General features: G+C 38.8%; 1 protein-coding gene and 1 pseudogene across 1 annotated transcript; both read right to left on the bottom strand.

The window, feature by feature from the left end:
• Nucleotides 1-5,821: 5,821 nt before the first annotated feature.
• Nucleotides 5,822-8,522, bottom strand: LOC137837002 (receptor-like protein kinase FERONIA). Its single transcript, XM_068645814.1, has one exon. The coding sequence runs from the start codon at nucleotides 8,365-8,367 to the stop codon at nucleotides 5,908-5,910; it is 2,460 nt and encodes an 819-aa protein (XP_068501915.1). The 5' UTR covers nucleotides 8,368-8,522; the 3' UTR covers nucleotides 5,822-5,907.
• A 5,855-nt stretch (nucleotides 8,523-14,377) lies between these two features.
• LOC137837003 (malonyl-CoA:anthocyanidin 5-O-glucoside-6''-O-malonyltransferase-like) lies at nucleotides 14,378-16,029 on the bottom strand (annotated as a pseudogene).
• Nucleotides 16,030-18,092: the final 2,063 nt, after the last annotated feature.

Raw genomic sequence — 18,092 nt, forward strand, 5'->3', positions numbered from 1 at the left:
TGATGTTTTGAACTCCTCAAGTTAGAATTCACTCAAGTAAGAATGTCTTGCTTAGGTGAGAATTATGCAAAGGCAGAGAAGTATTGCTAGATCACTGGAAAGGATACGACCTGTGAGGGTCACGTTCCAACGGTGAACTGCATGCATGGCACGTGAACAATTAGGGCGCTCCCAAGACGGGTGACCATAAAGATCAGGTGCACGAGGAGGCATCCAGGTGGTCATCCTGTCAGAGGTTGCACTCCAATTAGGGAACCCCACGCGCTAGGTTATCCTAAGGTGGGTAGTTGCGGCGCTGGGGCCCACCCCCTCAGGAAGCCTATTTCGGGTAATGGAAATAGTGGAAACCCTAGTTTTCAGTCTATATAAAGGGAAGTAACAAACTTGGCAAGGAACGCTATTCATATGCGCCGCTTAACACACACAGTTACAGTTTTATGTAAAGAGTTTTGGTGTTCCCTAGCCCTAAGATTGACTTGAGCGTCAAAGTGCAAACGACCTCTAGGGCGCCCTTTGTCTTTGTGTTTTCAAGCATTCAACCAAAGGGAAAGCACGTGCGAGCGCAGGGATTTTGGATGTGAGAGTGACATAGACGCATTTGGTCAACCGGAAGGTGTTGAAGCTGGAGGAAGCTTCTTCCCTACCAAGACTTGATATGTGTTTGATGAAGAAAATGGCTTGAGTGCTTTGAAAATTGTAATAGGTTTTTAGATTCATTTGTAATTAGGCTTGTAAGTGTGTATGATTGCCTTTTGCTGTATAACCTATCCTAGATGCCTAACCAAGTCTAGATCAAGCACATGATGTGGTTAAATGGTTTTTGAAAAGCTTTTTAAAATGATTTTAAAAGTTTTAAATCAGTACACAAATAAATCTGTTTTATGGAGAAAGAATCTGTTTATTTCTTCTCTGTTAAAAGGCTTTTCTAAATTTATGTTAGGGCACCACAGGCAAAGCTTAGATCATTATTTCAGTTAAAGCTGAGCTGGCCTATTTGCTCTCATTTAATCTGTTTCATTGTGAAAGAATCGGTTTGCCCTTCTGGTCAGTTAAAAGGTTTTTCACAAGTTAGTTAGGGCACCAAAGGTACAACTCAGACAGTTATTTCAGTTAGCTGAGTTGGCGGTTTTCACAAAAATAAATCTGTTAAGTTCAAAAATGAATTTGTTGTTTTCATAACTGCTTTTCAACTGATTTTTGAAAACAAGTTAGAAACTGCTTTTCTATATAAAGAAAAGTCTCTCTCACATGAGAGTGAGCTGAGCAATTACGTTTTTTACAGAGATCAAACATTTTCCATGTGAGAAGAAGGATGGAAAGATTTTTGAAAGGTTTTCCAAAGAGATTTTCAAGTGTGCTTGTTCTAGGAAACCTTTGATCTTGGTGAAGGTGCTGGTGCAGTTCTGCAGCAAATTGAACTACTGGTTTTGAGTTCTTGCATCTTCTTTTCAGGTGTAATCTTTCCTTTATTCTGTTTTGTAAAGGTGTAAGTGTTAGTCACTCCTTGATAGGGTTTCTTGGAGTGCAAGGTGTGCTGAAATAGGGTTTTTCAGCATTGTTGGTGTTGTTCTTGTAGTGTTCAAGAACTGCTAAGTTTGTAAGTAATTGGTACTGTTTTTAGTGGATTCCACCTTGGGGTAAGGTGAGACTGGATGTAGCTCTGTATGAGTGAACCAGTATAAAAACTTGTGTGCCTTTTCTTCTCATCCCTGCACTCATTTCTGGTTTTGCTTAATTCTGTCAAGAACTAAATCTGTTCTTTTGAAATTGAATCTGTTAATTCTGGGTTTAAATAAGAACTGTTCTTCCTGATTTGTTAAAGCTTTCTAATCTCAAACAAGGCAGTTGTATATGCTGTTTTAATTGATTTGAAAAACAAATTGTCTATTCATTAAAACCTGAGGAAGATTCATTCTCATTAAAATCTTGTGTTGAATGAAGTTGATTGATTTCTTGGCATAGCTGTATTCTTCATACTCATAAAATCAAATTAATCTGATTCTGTTATAGCTCTTTGCTGATTACAATTTTAATTTGAACAAAGTCAAATTGTGCTAGACTGCTCTGAAGAATCAATCTGTTTCATGTAAAATCAATATGTTCTTTTTGTCTCTGGTATACTGAAAATTGTGTGATCTTGCGAAAATTTTATAAGCTCAATTCACCCCTCCCCTCTTGAACTTAGACACTAATAGACCCAACAGAAGGAACATTTGGCGCCCACCGTGGGGCACTATACAAAACATTGTCCCACCAGCAAGAACCAGAAAGATGAGAAGTACGAGGCAAGGTCCTGTTGCACCAAACGGAGGCGAAAGCCTCACCCTGCAACAGGTTCTGGAAATGATGTGGGCCCTTCAAGAGGAAGTGGATGCGTCGAGAGCAAACCAAGAACACATCCAGGCTGATTTGGTTGCGTCACAAGCAACGAACGAAGAACTGCGCCTTTCGAATGAAGAATTGCGCAGGGATCTGCAAAACCAGGCAGGCACACGTGAGGAAGGAGATCGAGAACCTGCGACGCCACCCAGGGAGTTTCCGATGCCGTTCTCGCAGGAAATCATGGATGCCGTGATACCGACCACGTTAGTAGGGCCCAAAGTTACCTTCATTGGTACAGAGGACCCGGAGGCCCATCTCACGGCTTTCCACACGCAAATGATGTTGGTTGGGGGCTCCGACGCGGTGAGATGCAAACTGTTCATGAGCACTTTGGTGGGAACAACGATGGATTGGTTCATCAGCCTCCTTGATGGCCACGTAACGTCGTTCCCACAACTCACCAAGCTATTCAGAACGCAGTACATCGCGAATCGCCCCCACCCCACCCCACCCATCTCTTATGATCTTTTTGACATAAGACAGTATCAGGGGGAGTCCTTGAAAGAGTTCCTTCACCATTTTGGAGCACAGGTGGTGAGGTTGAACCTCAAGGACGAAACGATGATGGTGCACGTGTTCAGAAAGGGCATTGTGCCAGGCCCCTTCAGTGAATTGCTTATCAGAAACCACCCTAAGACCTTCGCCGAGATAAGGCGTCGCGCGGTGGCTCACATTGCAGCAGAAGGGGAAGTTAACGAGAAGCGCACGTGTGTGGTTCCCACGCGCCCGCGTGCATTAGGTCGACCTCAACCTCTAAGGTTGCATGAGGCAACGACAGAGAAGAATACCCCCGCGAAGCAGCAGCCCTATCAGCCAAGGAAGTCTCAAACCAGGGGGCGGGGGAGGGAGAACGTGCCATGAGTAGCTAACTTGGTGTTTGTAAAGACTATAATGAGTAGCTAACTTATTTCTTGGGATTGAACTTAATCTTTTCTAACTCATGTATTTTGGTAAGATTTATATGGTCCTATATTTTACTTGTTATTGGTATTTTTGTTTTGTGCTTATTGCTAGATTTTATCTGATCAATAAATTCTTGATTTTGATTCTTAAATGTAACTAGAAAGTATTTATAAAAATATGATCTAAATGAAAATATTCAATATATTTTAATGCTAGTAATAAATTTCAACATGTTGATTGCTTTACAACATCTAATCCTAATGTTGGTTAATTTGCTAGATAGCTGAGGAATCCGTGTTTAGGAAACTTCCCTGTGAATTTCATGCATGAAGAATCAGTATGTTGTATCAATATCAAGTAATTTTGAGTATTATATATTTTTATCAATCCCGAATATAGATAAATAAGATAAATTAAGTTCAATCACAATCTTGTTAACTAAATTTTGTAGTTAAATTACCTTGACGCTCTTTAGTTTCATATGCAAAGTCATTATTGTAATTTCAATGTATTATGAACAAAATCATTATGCATGTTTATATATTTAGTGAGTGTTACAGTATAAATTTTTAATTAAAATGCTCCTTGTGGGTTTGACACTCGTACTTCAAAGTATTATTCAAAATAAATAAATTAATCTATTTATTTGGAGTATAATGAAATTGAATAAAATAAATAAATCATAGAAAAAAAGTGATCCTGCTGGTTGACTTGAGTGCAAGAGTCTTGCCACGTCAAAGGTTTCTCCTCCTAGATCAGCTTCGCACCACGTTAGCCTTTGTTCTTCACGTCTCAATTCCTCGCAAGAACCTGAAGAAAACAAAGTGGCGCCGCTGCGGCCGATCGCGCTCCGACGCTCAAGTCAGTGGAAGAATCACCAAAAACTCAGAGAGAATATCTCAACTCAAGGAACCGTGCGCAGTGAATCTTAGTGTGCTATAAAGTATTCTGAAAGCGTACCTCAAAAGTCTGTTAAGTGTTCCTTATATACCTGAGGATTTTCTCTCTCCTGACGGTTACACCTCTGGACACGTGGCTCATATCCAGTTGTACACGTGTCGTCATCTGGAGCTTCCTCCACTTGAGCGTCACTTCTACTCTTCAAGCCATTCGACTAAGTTACCCATACAAGGAGTAACTTGGTGCACAGCTTTCCTTGGAGCGCGACCCCTTAAGTGACGAGTACGAGGTGTCACCATGCACACCTTCTCTGTGGTCTCGTCTGTCGCTATCACGATCTGCTTCACTTGCACACCATGCACGTTCTGGGAAACTGTTCCCTTGCCCCGACCTCTGGCTAGGGAATGATTATCTGATAACCTCATCCTCCACTGCTACGTGACAATCATATCACTCGTCCCCCGTACTTGTACCCCTTGGAAACCTTAAGTAAGCTTTCCTGATCTTTTGGCGATGTGCCCCTCTTGGCGGTCTCTAACCACCTGATCTCCTAGTACTCACATATGGCGACTATGACGCAACTCTGGTGACCGCCGGTTACACACACTAGAGATCGGAGAACGCCAAGTCAACGATCGGCGACTACACAGACTTCTCGATGTACTTCCCTTCTGTCAGTCAGGTGTCCCGTTCAACACGCCTATATTATCGCTTGATGCCACGTCATCACTCCCGATTACCTGATCGGTACAAAAAGTAATGAAGCACTTTTTTTTAAAATATGGGATATTTGAAAGGATGAATACATGTAAAAAAAAAATTGTTATTGAAGTCAATATCATTTTCATGATATATTTGTTGCATTTCGAGACCACCTTCCTTCAAATTTCCAAATTTCTTTCCTTTCCTTGAGGGCTCATGGATTTTGCAACTCCATAATTACTAGTTAGACTCCATTTAAAAAGAAAAAAATAGACTAAATATTGTGTCTATATCGTGTTGTTGACGTCATTGTTGCAACCACTTTTTCCTTTAGCTATTTCTCCATTATTTATCGTGTTGCACTCTTAGAGAGTGAGTTGTTCTAAAAATTTCATTTTGAAAGGTATTATTTATGTTGTGGAAAGTTTGTTCTAGAAATTATGTTGTAAAAAGTTCGTTTCAGAATGCAATTCATATGTTAAAGAAAACTTGTTTTGAATAACCCATTATGGAAAGCTTGTTGTAGAAGGTATCATATTTCTTTTCGAGAGGTTGTTCCAAAAATTCTGTAATGAAAACCTTATTTTAGAATGTATTTTCTTGAAAGTTTGTTGTAGAAATCTTATTGTAGAAATCTTGTTCTAGAAATCATGTTTTGGAAATTATAGAATGCTTGTTTTAGAATATTTTGAAACATATAATATGGAAGTCACTTTTATAAATGGTGAAATTGCAATTTTCAATTTTAGAGCTACGGTTAAAAATTATAAGGGTGCAGCAAGAAAAAACCTTCCTTGAGTCCTATTCATACTATTAAATCCACTCTATTATTTGTAACTTGATTTTGTCTTTATTTTCAAGCTTTTATTTCATGCATCCTATTATATATTTCATGGCACTAAACTTTCACATTACAATCACGAAACCAAACACATAAAAATCTGGAGCATCTAGATTGTATTAATTAGGTCTTGAAATCTAATTGTTTAACAAGCATTTGGTGAGCATAATTGGGTTACTTCAACGTGGCTTTGGGTCGACAATCTCGGAAAACAACTCAAACATCAACTTATCATTGTCCTTCGAAATATTGTGGTGCTCTTCGGTATCAAACACTTCTTCACGAGCTTCCTCTTCGCTTTCGTCGGCACTCTCTTGCAGTTTCAATGCAGACTCCAGCATCAAAACGACATCGTTCATGGAAGGCCTCTGCACCCCTTCTTGTGACAAACAACTGATTCCAATCTCGCAAAACATGGCGAAACACTGGGGAGCGATCTTCCCCTTTAATATGGGATCCACAATCTCCGCCACCGTCCCGTTTTGGTAGCAATATCTGGCCCAATTAGCTAGTGACACCTGTTCGATTTCTTCTGTATGGATCACAGCAGAACGGGCACAGAGTACCTCAAACAACACCACCCCCAAAGAATACACGTCAGACTTCTCCGTCAGCCGCTGCCGAATAAAATACTCCGGATCCAAATACCCAAAGCTACCTTTCACGGCGGTGCTCACATGGGCCTTCGACATCTCATTCGGCCCTATTTTGGATAGCCCGAAGTCCGAAACTTTCGCAACCCACCTCTCATCCAACAAGATGTTCGTCGTTTTCACGTCCCGATGAATGATCACGTGCTTCGCGCCACTGTGAAGATAGCGTAGACCGCGCGCGGCGCCAATGCAAATCTTCAAGCGCTCCTTCCACGAGAGAGAGGGATTGTCGGTGCCGTAGAGATGGTCGCGGAGGTTTCCGCGTCCCATGAAGTCGTAAACGAGGATCATCTCTTTGTTATCGCAGCAGTAACCGATGAGTGAGACCAGATGGCGGTGGCGGAGCTGCGAGAGCATCTGGATCTCGTTCACGAACTCGCAAGCCCCCTGCTGGGAACCCTGTCTAAGGCGCTTGATGGCGACGGGGATTGAACCGTCCTCGATGTAGCCCTTGTACACGTGGCCAAATCCCCCGTCGCCGACGATGAAGGCACTGTCGAAGTTTTTGGTGGCGGCTTTGATCTCGACAAGGGAAAACCGACGGCATTGATCAGACGGCAGAGAAAAATTGTGGTCCTTGGTTGACTTGTTCGTTGAGAACAACAGCGGAGTCCACTTGGAAGTGGTGGAGAACAGAACAAAGAAAACGACAAGCGAGATAAAAACGACACCGGATACTATCCCCGCCGTGATACCAATCATTCGCCTTCTGTTACTTCCCTTTTGGTGTGGTGTCTTAATCGGGTCCGGGTTAGGTCCGGCGAGGCTGTTAGACCTTGTGTCGCTCATTTTAAAGATCTCGAGACCGTTGAGGAAGGAATCGCTATACTTGGTACCCCTACTATCATAAGGATGCAATTGCAGGGAGAGGTTAATCTTTTTCTGATAAATATTCTTGGAAATGAAAACGGCATACTCTTTATACACGCCGAAACCTTTCTGTTTCTGGCTCCATAACATAACATCAGCGCGACTCTCCGCCAACTTGCTTGCTATGTAAATGAAGAAGACCCTTTCACCGGCGTCTTCAATATCGTGCTCAAACTCGCAAAAGTGGAGCCTGAGGACGTAAGTGAAGCCAGAATCAACGGGAAACTCCCATGTGAGGTTGCTGATTTGGTTCAGGGAGGCGTTAGAACCCATGCTACGCGCTGTTCTGTACAGTTCCTCGGGTGCCACGTAGTCAGTCTTCACTGTTATGTTCATCTTTCTATCCGCCATTGCTGATACACCAGTGTTTTGTTTAATGAAATAACGTTCTTCGTCACCGGCCCATTTTCTGAACAAACCGGTGTCGTTTCTTGGCGATATTTCTTGTCCTCCCACATTGATTCTATACCCAGTCTCCATTGCAAAGCGGGTTCCAACAACGAAGGGTTTGCTACTTCCCACGTTCGTGAAGCCCGTGTCAGTTACTGACGTGTAATATAAATTGCTTGGCATGGAAAGTACCTCGATTCCGTTGATGAAAGCGTAGGAGTTGGACTGCGAGGGAGTGAAGATGAGGATAAGACCCTGACCGTCCTCCACGTAGACGATGTATTCTTTGAATATGATTTCCTTGTTTTCAGCGTCGGCGTTGAGAGAGGCGTTGAAATCTTGGAGGAGGATGAATTGGTTGGAGTGAACAGAGAAGGATGAGAGGGTGCGAGGAAAAGAAGGGTAAGAAGCGGGGAAGAAGAAGAGGCGAAGGAATTTTGGGCCCCCTGTGTGGAAATAGAAGGAGTAACTGAACTGGGAAGGAGAAAGGCGAGCAGTGGCGTAGGGGACATGGTTGGTGGAAGGAGATAGCGTTGTGGGTTTAGCTGAAACGGTGGCGTCTTCGTTTGTTAAGAGCATAGAATCTATGTCCCCGGTCCATGTCCTTTGGCCGTCGTAGGATGTTCCAGAGGAACCGCAAGTGATGGTGAAATTGTCGAGTGGGGTGTAGCCTTGGAAGTGTGGGAAGAGGAGGAGAAGGAGGAAGATGACAGCGTTGAAGGTCATGGTTTGCAGTGAGAGTGATGGAGCCAACACTTATTATCATCTTTAGGTTGCAATTGCTAGGAAGGCCGCGAGAAACAATACGACTACTACTACCTGCCAGCTGCGTCAAATAAAATACAAAAACTTTTGGTTAACAACCTCTGCAAAATGTAATGTGCCAAAAAAATATGATGTCCGAGGCAATTTTATAATAACAATAATGATTTCAGATGCATGTGGGAGAATGCTTTTATGAAACTCTTGTCCACCACAATTGAGGACTTCTCCGATGACGGTCATCTTCATATTCTGGTTTCGTCTCTTCGACGAGTTTCTATGCTACGAGGCCAAGTTGAAAGTTGTTGTTCTCATGGGTCGCTATCCCTCCCAGATCGTCATGCGAGATCGTCATTGTCGTGTTTAACGTGATGACATACCGAAACAACTTTATCGCGTTTAACGTGCGGTCGCTGTCGTAAACGATGATGCGGAACTGGTCGGCATCAAAACAGATCCATACAACTCTCAAAAAGCTGTCATTTGATGATTCCATTGTTGGAAGACCTACTATGCTAGAATCTCAATAAAATACCACGACTCAATAAAATAACTATTACATCTCACATAATTACTTATTTTATTATGTATTATATCATATATATGTATATAAAATTAGAGTGTTAGTATCTTTACACTAAGAATAATAACTGCATCCTACCTAGTAACTAAATAAAGATCCCCGAAAATATTCTTACATTTCATAAATCAATATATTATTACTTTAATTATACTTTTTATAATTTAATATAAATTATTAATATATATTATTATATTGGTAGACTAGTTTGTAAAGGGAAAATATTTTATCTTATATGAATATCAAAGTATAATTTTTTTCTTAAAAATTAATATTTTAAATGTATTTTTTATTTTAATTTAAATTTTAGTATAATGGATTTTCTAATGATTGTTTCCTTTCGGTATGTCAAAGTATTTTATTTTCCTAAAAAAATATATTCTTTTACTAATTGAGTCTAAAGATCATTTGGAAAGCCGGCAGATATTAATATTAATGTCATGAGTCAAACAAATACTACACTTGATATAAATTTATATTTTTATATTTATAACTAGTCATATTCATTAAAAATATATTTATGATTTATAATTATATATAAAGGACTTATGAAAGTTTAGTATGTATATATTTAACCTTTAAACATCTATTTGATTCTTATAACTACACTCGTTCACCCTTTCAAACAATTTGTTTCTGTTTCAGCAAACTAAAAAAAAATATTGGAACATCTCTAAAATTAGAACATGGTGATGTTTTAAGATTGTTGAGGTGAGTGTTGTGAAAATCAATCATCCTTATATCCAGAGTTATAATATATTTATAGGAGTATAAGTTGAAACTAAATCTTTCTACTTTTCTAAATATTTAGAGTTTATTTTTTCTTTTATCAACAATGAATTAATAAAATAAAACGAGATACTTAAGCGGTGTTCCAACCCTTATGCGTACCTTTCTCTGTATTAAAGTTCAGCAATTCAAAACACAATAAAGCAAAAAAAATCTTAAACTACCATAGACCCTTGCCCTTACAAACCCAAAGGAATAGAAAAGCACTTTAAACCAGTCCTAACAGTATTGTTTAGCAAAGCTATAAACACATAAAAGATTGCTTCCTCCACCCTATGCATATGGTTGAGTTGCATGTGAATACCTTGCTACTGGACCTCAGATTTCAAGCAAAAGAAATTGGGAATTAATGCATCATAAACAACTAGCCAATTGCTTACGAATAAACTACTACAACACACCACGTTTAGGTTCACTTTCCATTCTAGCATACCAACTCCTTACAGGCTCACTGCACGGATAAAACAACCAACAAGTCCATTGCATCTCCATCAGCACACACGGAAGACGCACAATTACATCACCGGGATTAGCAAATACTGCTACATACAACGAGAAAAAACCAGCAGAGCACCCTACTTCCCTGCTTTTGGTTATGCATTTGGATAAAGCTGTACCTGCAAAAACTTCAGATCAAAGTTAGCTAAAGACTGTTTCTGGTATGTGATATGTATAGTCATTCTTCTTGCTCCATAGGTAGTTTTTCTTTAAGACAGTCCCTTGACATCAGCATCAGGAAGTCAGATAACATAGCAAGCAGGGCTGCTGAGGTAGAATTGACACCTCACTCTTTCAATGTTCCACGTCTTTGCATGCACCTTCCCACCACCTGTTTGAGCTTATGTCCCACCAATCTTAAAAAGCATTATGGAACCATCCCACCACCTTCTTGAATTCAGTTTCTAACCCCTGCACCTTTGTTACTTGGTCTTAGGTATCGATTAAGCTAAAGTTTTATGGCCTTTCAGAATCTTCTCCAGAGCCCCTCAACCAATCTGAATCTGTCAACCCCTTCCTTTGTCCACTTCAAACCAAAAGGCCCAAAATCAACCCATCCTTTACTTGATTCCTCTCAAACTCCTGCATAGCAGAAAGGTGTATTGACGCTTCCTGCACTCAACCCCTCTGTGACACCAGTTATGACTACTACTACTGCTAAGAACCTGCAGTTTTGTTCCCCAAATTCTTCTGATACTACCAGGATCTCTTGTATGCTATATTTGCTTCCATAATTGACAGAATTGTAATACAAATACAACAAATACTGACCATCACTTAACACATAGAGGCACATATTTCACCCCTCCATCTCCAGAGTTTATCCTCCCATGTGTACACCAATCACTCCCTCCTGTCATCCACAGTTTCGAATACATTGGTTAGGATTTAGAATCCAATCGGAGAAAGCATAGATATAAAAGACTTTATCTTATGTTTCAACCATAACCAAGAAAGCAGTTGCGCCGAATGAAATACTTCTTTTGCCTCCAGAACCCCTTGTTTAAAAATAATCTCATTTCTTTGATCCCAAATATATCTTACTATTAAATCTCTTTGTTAATGCTTAATAGGCCCTATAAATGACTCTTTGGACAAGTTACATTCTCTTTTAATAGAAGATCAAGCTAACTCTTGGTACACAACCCCTCAGGCCTTTTCAAGCAAAAAGCCTTATACTCAAGTTTTGGACGAGTTAAGCCTTAAAAAATTGTTAAACTAATTCATAACTAACTAGTTTATTTTAAACAAGAAATAGAAAGATAAAACCCATTTCAAAATGGTGTGACATTAAAACAAATTTAATGTAGTTAACCGAAGCATTTGAGCTAAAAACGTATCAGAATTGAATAACTATTTGATCGTCGATCTGAGTAGAGGTTTATGAAATTGTCTTAATAAGAATACCTGATAGAGGACCATCAAGCCACCACAAATTTGGACTAAGAAGATTGAATAAGATAGAGCTTTCATTACAACATCTATTTCTAAGAGTCTTTTTCATCTTCTTAGTCTTGTATAAAGTAGTGGAGTTTGGTAATTTTTGTATAGGATTTAATTGAACTTGTATTTGGGCCTTATTTGGAATTTTACTTGGGCCATGTATTAGGCTTATTTTCATGGGTCATGTATTGAGCCAATTTGAGTAGGGTGTAAATAGGAAAAAGAGTACAGTTAGAGTTACAATTGGGCCTCTTTGGACCCAATGCAACTTTAGACCATCTAGGGTGCACAAATAAATTACTACAATACAAATAGAAACACATGGAGTGTCAAGGAATGCATGAAGGTCCCCATGTCATCCTCTCAATGGAGAGGATTCCTACCAATGCCAAAACACCACTTGTCTTCATGGGAATGGAGATGATTCTCTCCAATTAAAGGATGATACTTGTCTACCTCTAATTTGAGAGGATTTGCTCTAATTTGAGAGGATTTGCTCTAATGAGAGGAAGTCAATTGTCACCATGGGAGTGCAGAGTTTTTAAGGCTAAAACTTGTACCTTGATTTCCCTTGGACCTATAAATACAATTGTTAGCCCTATTGTAAATGAGCTTAGAATTTATTAAAGAAATGTTGCCCAAAGTTGTGCACATCTTGTCTTCTTTTCTCACTCTTTGTTAGCACTAGTTTTGTGTCTAGCTTAGAAATTTTTACAAGTTGACCTAACCTCTTCTAAGTCTCTATATTGACCAACCAAATTCATCTTCTCCGTTTAAATTTCTTCATCCATTTAACTCATACAAGGCATCCAAAAAATCACAAGATATTAAAAATCCCAAAGAGCTACATGGCTTCAACATAGGATTAGATCACTACCACTTTGACTTACATGAGTGAAATAAAGGCCAGAGAGTCTCGTTCTAGAGAGAAGAAACTTACACACTCAATGAATGAGAAGTGAATTGTCCTAAGATTGAGATGGTTGAGATAAAAGGGGGATGTAGACAAATGTTAATGAAAATCTTAAGTTGTAAATAAGATACTTATAACCGAGCCCTGTTTTTTATAACTTATTAATTGAAACCTTAAAGCTTAAATTGTAGGTAATTAACCGAGATATAACTTATAACTTATCACAACTTATAAATAGTGTATTTAAGTGGTACCTCGTTATTAGTGCATGATGTGTGTCATTTGAAGACTTCGTGAATTAATTATTAAAAAAGAGAGATTCAAATCCCGATCAAAGTCGTAATGGGGTGTACAACTCCACGTGCATGTCCCAACCTAATGAGGATTAGAATCTCGTTTATAACTGTGTTGAGTTTTACAAACCTTGTGTGCATCTCTCGACCTTGATGAAGATTAAATTTTTTATCAGAGTTGTAATGAGGTGTACAAACCTCGCTTGCATGTCCTGACCGTGATGAGGATTAACATCTCGATCAGAGCCATAATGAGGTGTACAAAAACCTCATGTGCATATCCTAGTAAGATCCCGTTAAAAGTCGTAATGGGTTGTACAAACCTCATGTGCATATTTTGACAGTGATGAGGATTACAATCTCGATCATAGTCATAATGAGGTGTACAAAACACGTGTGCATATCCCGATCGGAATGAGGATTAAGATCTTAATTAGAATCATAATGGGGTGTACAAAACCTGCATGGATATCTTGAATATGAAGAGGATTACAATCCTGATCAGAATTGTAATGAGATGTACAAATCTCCCATGCATATCCCGACTGTGATGAGGATTAAGATCCTTATTAGAGTCATAATGGAGTGTACAACCACACATGCATATCCCAAATGTGATGAAGATTAAGATCCTGATCAAAGTCATAATGGAGTGTACAAACCCCACATGCATATCCCAATTGTGATGAGGATTAAGATCCTAATCAAATCACTTGAATATTAGAAATCACCAACAATTTAATTTCTCTACACCGTCAATATAGAATGTTAGCGTAGTGAATTGTCTGGTTGAATGATTGGATGTTAACCTGGTAATGATGGGACAACTAAAAAAACACTGAGAAAAAATTGAGACAATAGTCATCATAATTTATTACGAAAAACTACGGAAAAAGCAAAAGAAATGATATGCGATACCAGATTTAGGGTTTGAAAGTCGGTTAAATGTAGAGAAGGTGTTAGTACCCTACAACGTTTGTCTTAAGACAATACCTTTTATTAAATATGCAAAAATGAATGTGACTTTTTTTAGAATATTTATTTCCTAAAAAAACAAAAATGCATGTGAAAATAAAGAACATATTTTTTAAATTTTTTATTTGGGTATGAGTCGTCCGTATTAGGAACATGTGTTTTTCTCTTTTCAGATCAAATTTAATGACTTTATATTATATATTTTCACAACTACTTAATATTCATGCTAGGTTCTAAATAACCATTTACTTTTTAAAATATATTCATTTTGTTAATGATAATAATGGAAATCCTTATTAATAATAATTATATATATAACATAATTTAAATAAACATAAATAATATTAAAATTATCTAAATAAATTAACTTAACTAACAAAATTAATTTAAATATACAAAATTATTTATTTATTTTTTTGAATTTTAAATTATTATTTTTTTGTTTATAATTAAAACTTTAATTTTTTTTAATTAAATATAATGTGCACAAATTAATTATCATTTATTTCTTCTTTTTCTGTATACAAGAGTAAATTTGTAATCTTACATTGTACACAATTAAAAATAATTCAAAATATCCTTATCATCATCACATTACTCACATATTTTAATAAATTTTTATCACACATCCACTCTAACATACATCAATCCAAACACTCTCAACTTTTTTTTAGACTTTCTTTCTTCACACTTTTACTCTCCCACACAATCTTATCGAAAGCATTAAAGGGAATCAAGTCCTTGAACAAAAAGGGTACTAAAATCTTCCATCTCAGCTTTACTTAACACCAGTCCAATCTCAATTCCTCCACTGATATCCCTACTTTCACTGAGAGAAAATGCTCTGGTTTTGTCTGTGGATATGATATCCATCTTCTTTGGCCTTCCCCACCCAAAATCAATACTATAAATCTCCAACAATGGAGATCCAGTAGTAGAAAAGATTATAGTGTCCCTGAGTTTATCCATACCCGCACCCCATGTTTCTGCTCCCTTCAACACTCCCTCTTCTTTCACCCTGTTCAAAGTCTCAACTATCCCCTCCAAAGCACAAATGAACCCATCTTTTTCAACCAACTTCTTAGTCGGGACCACAAAGCTCCCTCCTCCAACGCAGTTTCCAAAATATGTGGCAGGAATTGGAGGGTCCAAGCGCGATCTACAGTCAATACCAAATACGAAAAACATATTTTCTTCCTTCATTTGTTTCACTTTGACCAAACACGCCAACACTTAAGCACACGTGACACAAAAGGTTGAGAGATGAACATTCACTTTCATCTTAGAGCTTCCATGTTGTTTGAGCTTTAGAATCTGTGAAGGGGTCAATTCAAACAAACCTTTGAGTGCATCGCTTGGTGTTTCCGTAAGAGAGTCCCACACCTTGAGACTTCGGTTATTGGAACCATTCTTATTCTTCCACGACTCCGTGTACAGTTCACCGATTCCAGAAGGGTCTCTTATCAATGATCTGTCAAAGAAAGGTGTAAGATGCTGAGGTAAGGACGGTGTTGGGGTGGGTGTAGTAGGGTTTTGAAGGGTAGAGCATATGTAGGCCCATGATTTGATGAACATGATAGAAGATATTCCGTCGAAAGCTGCATGGTGTGAGTTGATTCCAATGCAAAAGCCAGCATTTGGGAACACAGTGACTTGAACTGCCAACAGAGACGATTTATCATGGGAATTGACCAAGTTGGGTGCTAAGTGGTATCGTTGTGATGCTTCACAGAGATAGGAGGAAAGATGGTTGAAGTTTTGGTGGGACTCAGCAACAGTGAAGGAAACAGTGTCGCCGGGGAGATAGTTGATGATGGGTTGGGGAGAGTGAGAGGGCCATGTGAGGGTGCCGGCGAAAGGTAGAAAGTGTTGGAGAGTGAGGGAAAGAGAGTGTTTGAGAGAGGGAAGAAGAGAGTGAAGGAATGAAGAGGTTGGGTGTGGGAAGGGATAGAACAAGAGAAGTTCAACAGGTGGAAATCGAAGCCATAAGATGTCGAAGAAGGTTAGTGGAAGAGAGGTGGGAGGAAGGGTTGGTGCATGAAATGGTTCCACTGAACAAACTTGGATAACTTTGAGAGGTTCCGGTGATGATGCTGGTTCAGCCATGGTTCAAAGGAAGCCAAGGGATGAGGGTTTTTATAGGATGGGGGCACCTTCATAACCTGCTATAACTACTTTTAGCGGTGAAACTAAAGGGATTTATTTTAAAAATATAACATATTTATTATATAAATTTAGTTTGATAAAAATAAAAATAGTATAAAAATAAGTAATGCGGTTATTTGATAAACATATCATATCAATAATACTAAATAAAAAGATTTTATTGACACCAAAAAGTAAGATACATAGCTATGACAAACTATTATGATAATATAATAATATTTTATATATTTTTCCAATACCAGGAGAAAGAGAAAAAACAAAACATAAGGTGAATCAGAGCTAAATATTCGACGAAGACCCGTAGGCAGAGATTGACCCATCCATCAACAAACATTCAGCACAACCATTCTTTTATCTGAACAAATGCTGATTGGAAAAAATTTCCAGTCTGGAGAAGTAGTTTTTTTCTTTTTTATCATAATAGAATGATAATCATCACCGAATAAACTTTTGGAACGGAACAAAGGTTTAAAAAAGATGGAGGCTCGGTGGCAAGGAGGTCAGGGAGGACCTGGTTCAAACCGTAAAGTTCATAGTAGCTCAAATAATTTTACAACGTTCTTCTTTGCAAATATCTCAAATGGGTATGGGAAATTGGACATGATCAAGATTTTCAAAAGATGGATTAGGGTTAAGGAAGTGTTTATCTCAAGAAGGCTTAATAATTGGGAGAGAAGATTTGGGTTCGTTAAATTCTTCGAAGTGAGGAATGTGGGGAGGATAGAGATGGATTTAGATCAGATATACATTGGTAATAAGAAGCTACACTAAACATTTCGAGATACAGCAGGAGTGAGGTGGAACCTAAAAGGGTGGAGAGCGAAAACAGGGTGAAGCATACAGAGAAGATAAGGAACCACAGAAAGATGCAAGAGGAGACTCGTGTCTTCCATGATCAGAAGAGAACAAAGGAGGTTTGGAAGGTGAAGACAGGGAGAAAATCTTTTGTGTTGTCAAAGAGGATTCACAAAGGAGTTGGAAGGGGCCAATCATTAAAACAGAACAACAGGTTTTACCTTGGATGGAGTACAGCGTGATTGGGCAGTTTAGAGTGAATTGGACTTTGAACAGCTGGGTGACAAATTTGTGAAAGGAGGCATGATCATGGTTAGAGTGAGGTATATGGAAATAATCTCGTCCTCCTTACCCCGCGAGAAGATCACATGACAGTGCATAAAGTTCTACACAAGTCCCCACTTGAAATCAAAGGGGTCCCCAAATACATTGACACACCAGAAGTGAAACTAGTATTGCACTATCCAATTCCCTAACCTTAATTAAGCTCACTAGAGTCCCATTTGAACCCTCACAATACCAAAACAAATAACTTTCAAACAATAAGTTGGAGGATCACATGACAATGCATAAAGTTCTACGCAGGTCCCCACTTAAAATCAAAGGCGTCGCCACATACATTGACACACCAGAAGTGAAGCTAGTCTTGCACTATCCAATTCCTTAGCCTCAATTGAGCTCACTAGAGTCTCATCTGAACCCTCACAACACCAAAAAAAATAACTTCCAAAAATTAAGTTGGAGAATCACATGACAGTGAATAAAGTTGTACACAGGTCCCCAATTAAAATCAAATGGGTTTCCACTTCACAGGTCTGGTCTCGTGTGCATCTCTCGACCTTGATGAAGATTAAATTTTTTTTATCAGTTATAATGAGGTGTCTTTATTTAAACTGCCTTCTGTGGTGGCAGACAAGTTAGTTCGGATCCAAAGGAATTTCCTTTGGGGGTGGGGCTCTGATGGAAGGAAGATCGCTTGGGCTTCTTGGGATAAGGTGTGTGAGCCTCGGGATTCTAGAGGTCTTGGAATCATTGATCTTAGGAAATTTAACTTGGCTTTATTAGGAAAGTGGATTTGGAGACTGGGTACGGATAAAGGAGGTTTGTGGAAAGAGATTCTTTATTCTAAGTATGGTGGTTGGAGAAGTTTGAGAGAAGGCGGTAAGTCTAGTAGGGGCTCTCTCTGGTGGAAAGATTTGAAGGAGGTGTGGGATTCAGAGGGTTGGGGTAGAAGTTT

This window comes from Phaseolus vulgaris, chromosome 4 (assembly GCF_000499845.2).
Source record: "Phaseolus vulgaris cultivar G19833 chromosome 4, P. vulgaris v2.0, whole genome shotgun sequence".
Taxonomy (NCBI): Eukaryota; Viridiplantae; Streptophyta; class Magnoliopsida; order Fabales; family Fabaceae; genus Phaseolus; species Phaseolus vulgaris.

Bases quoted from the DNA above. Each gene is read 5' to 3' on its own strand.
- LOC137837002 (XM_068645814.1), bottom strand. From the start codon at position 8,367: ATGACCTTCAACGCTGTCATCTTCCTCCTTCTCCTCCTCTTCCCACAC.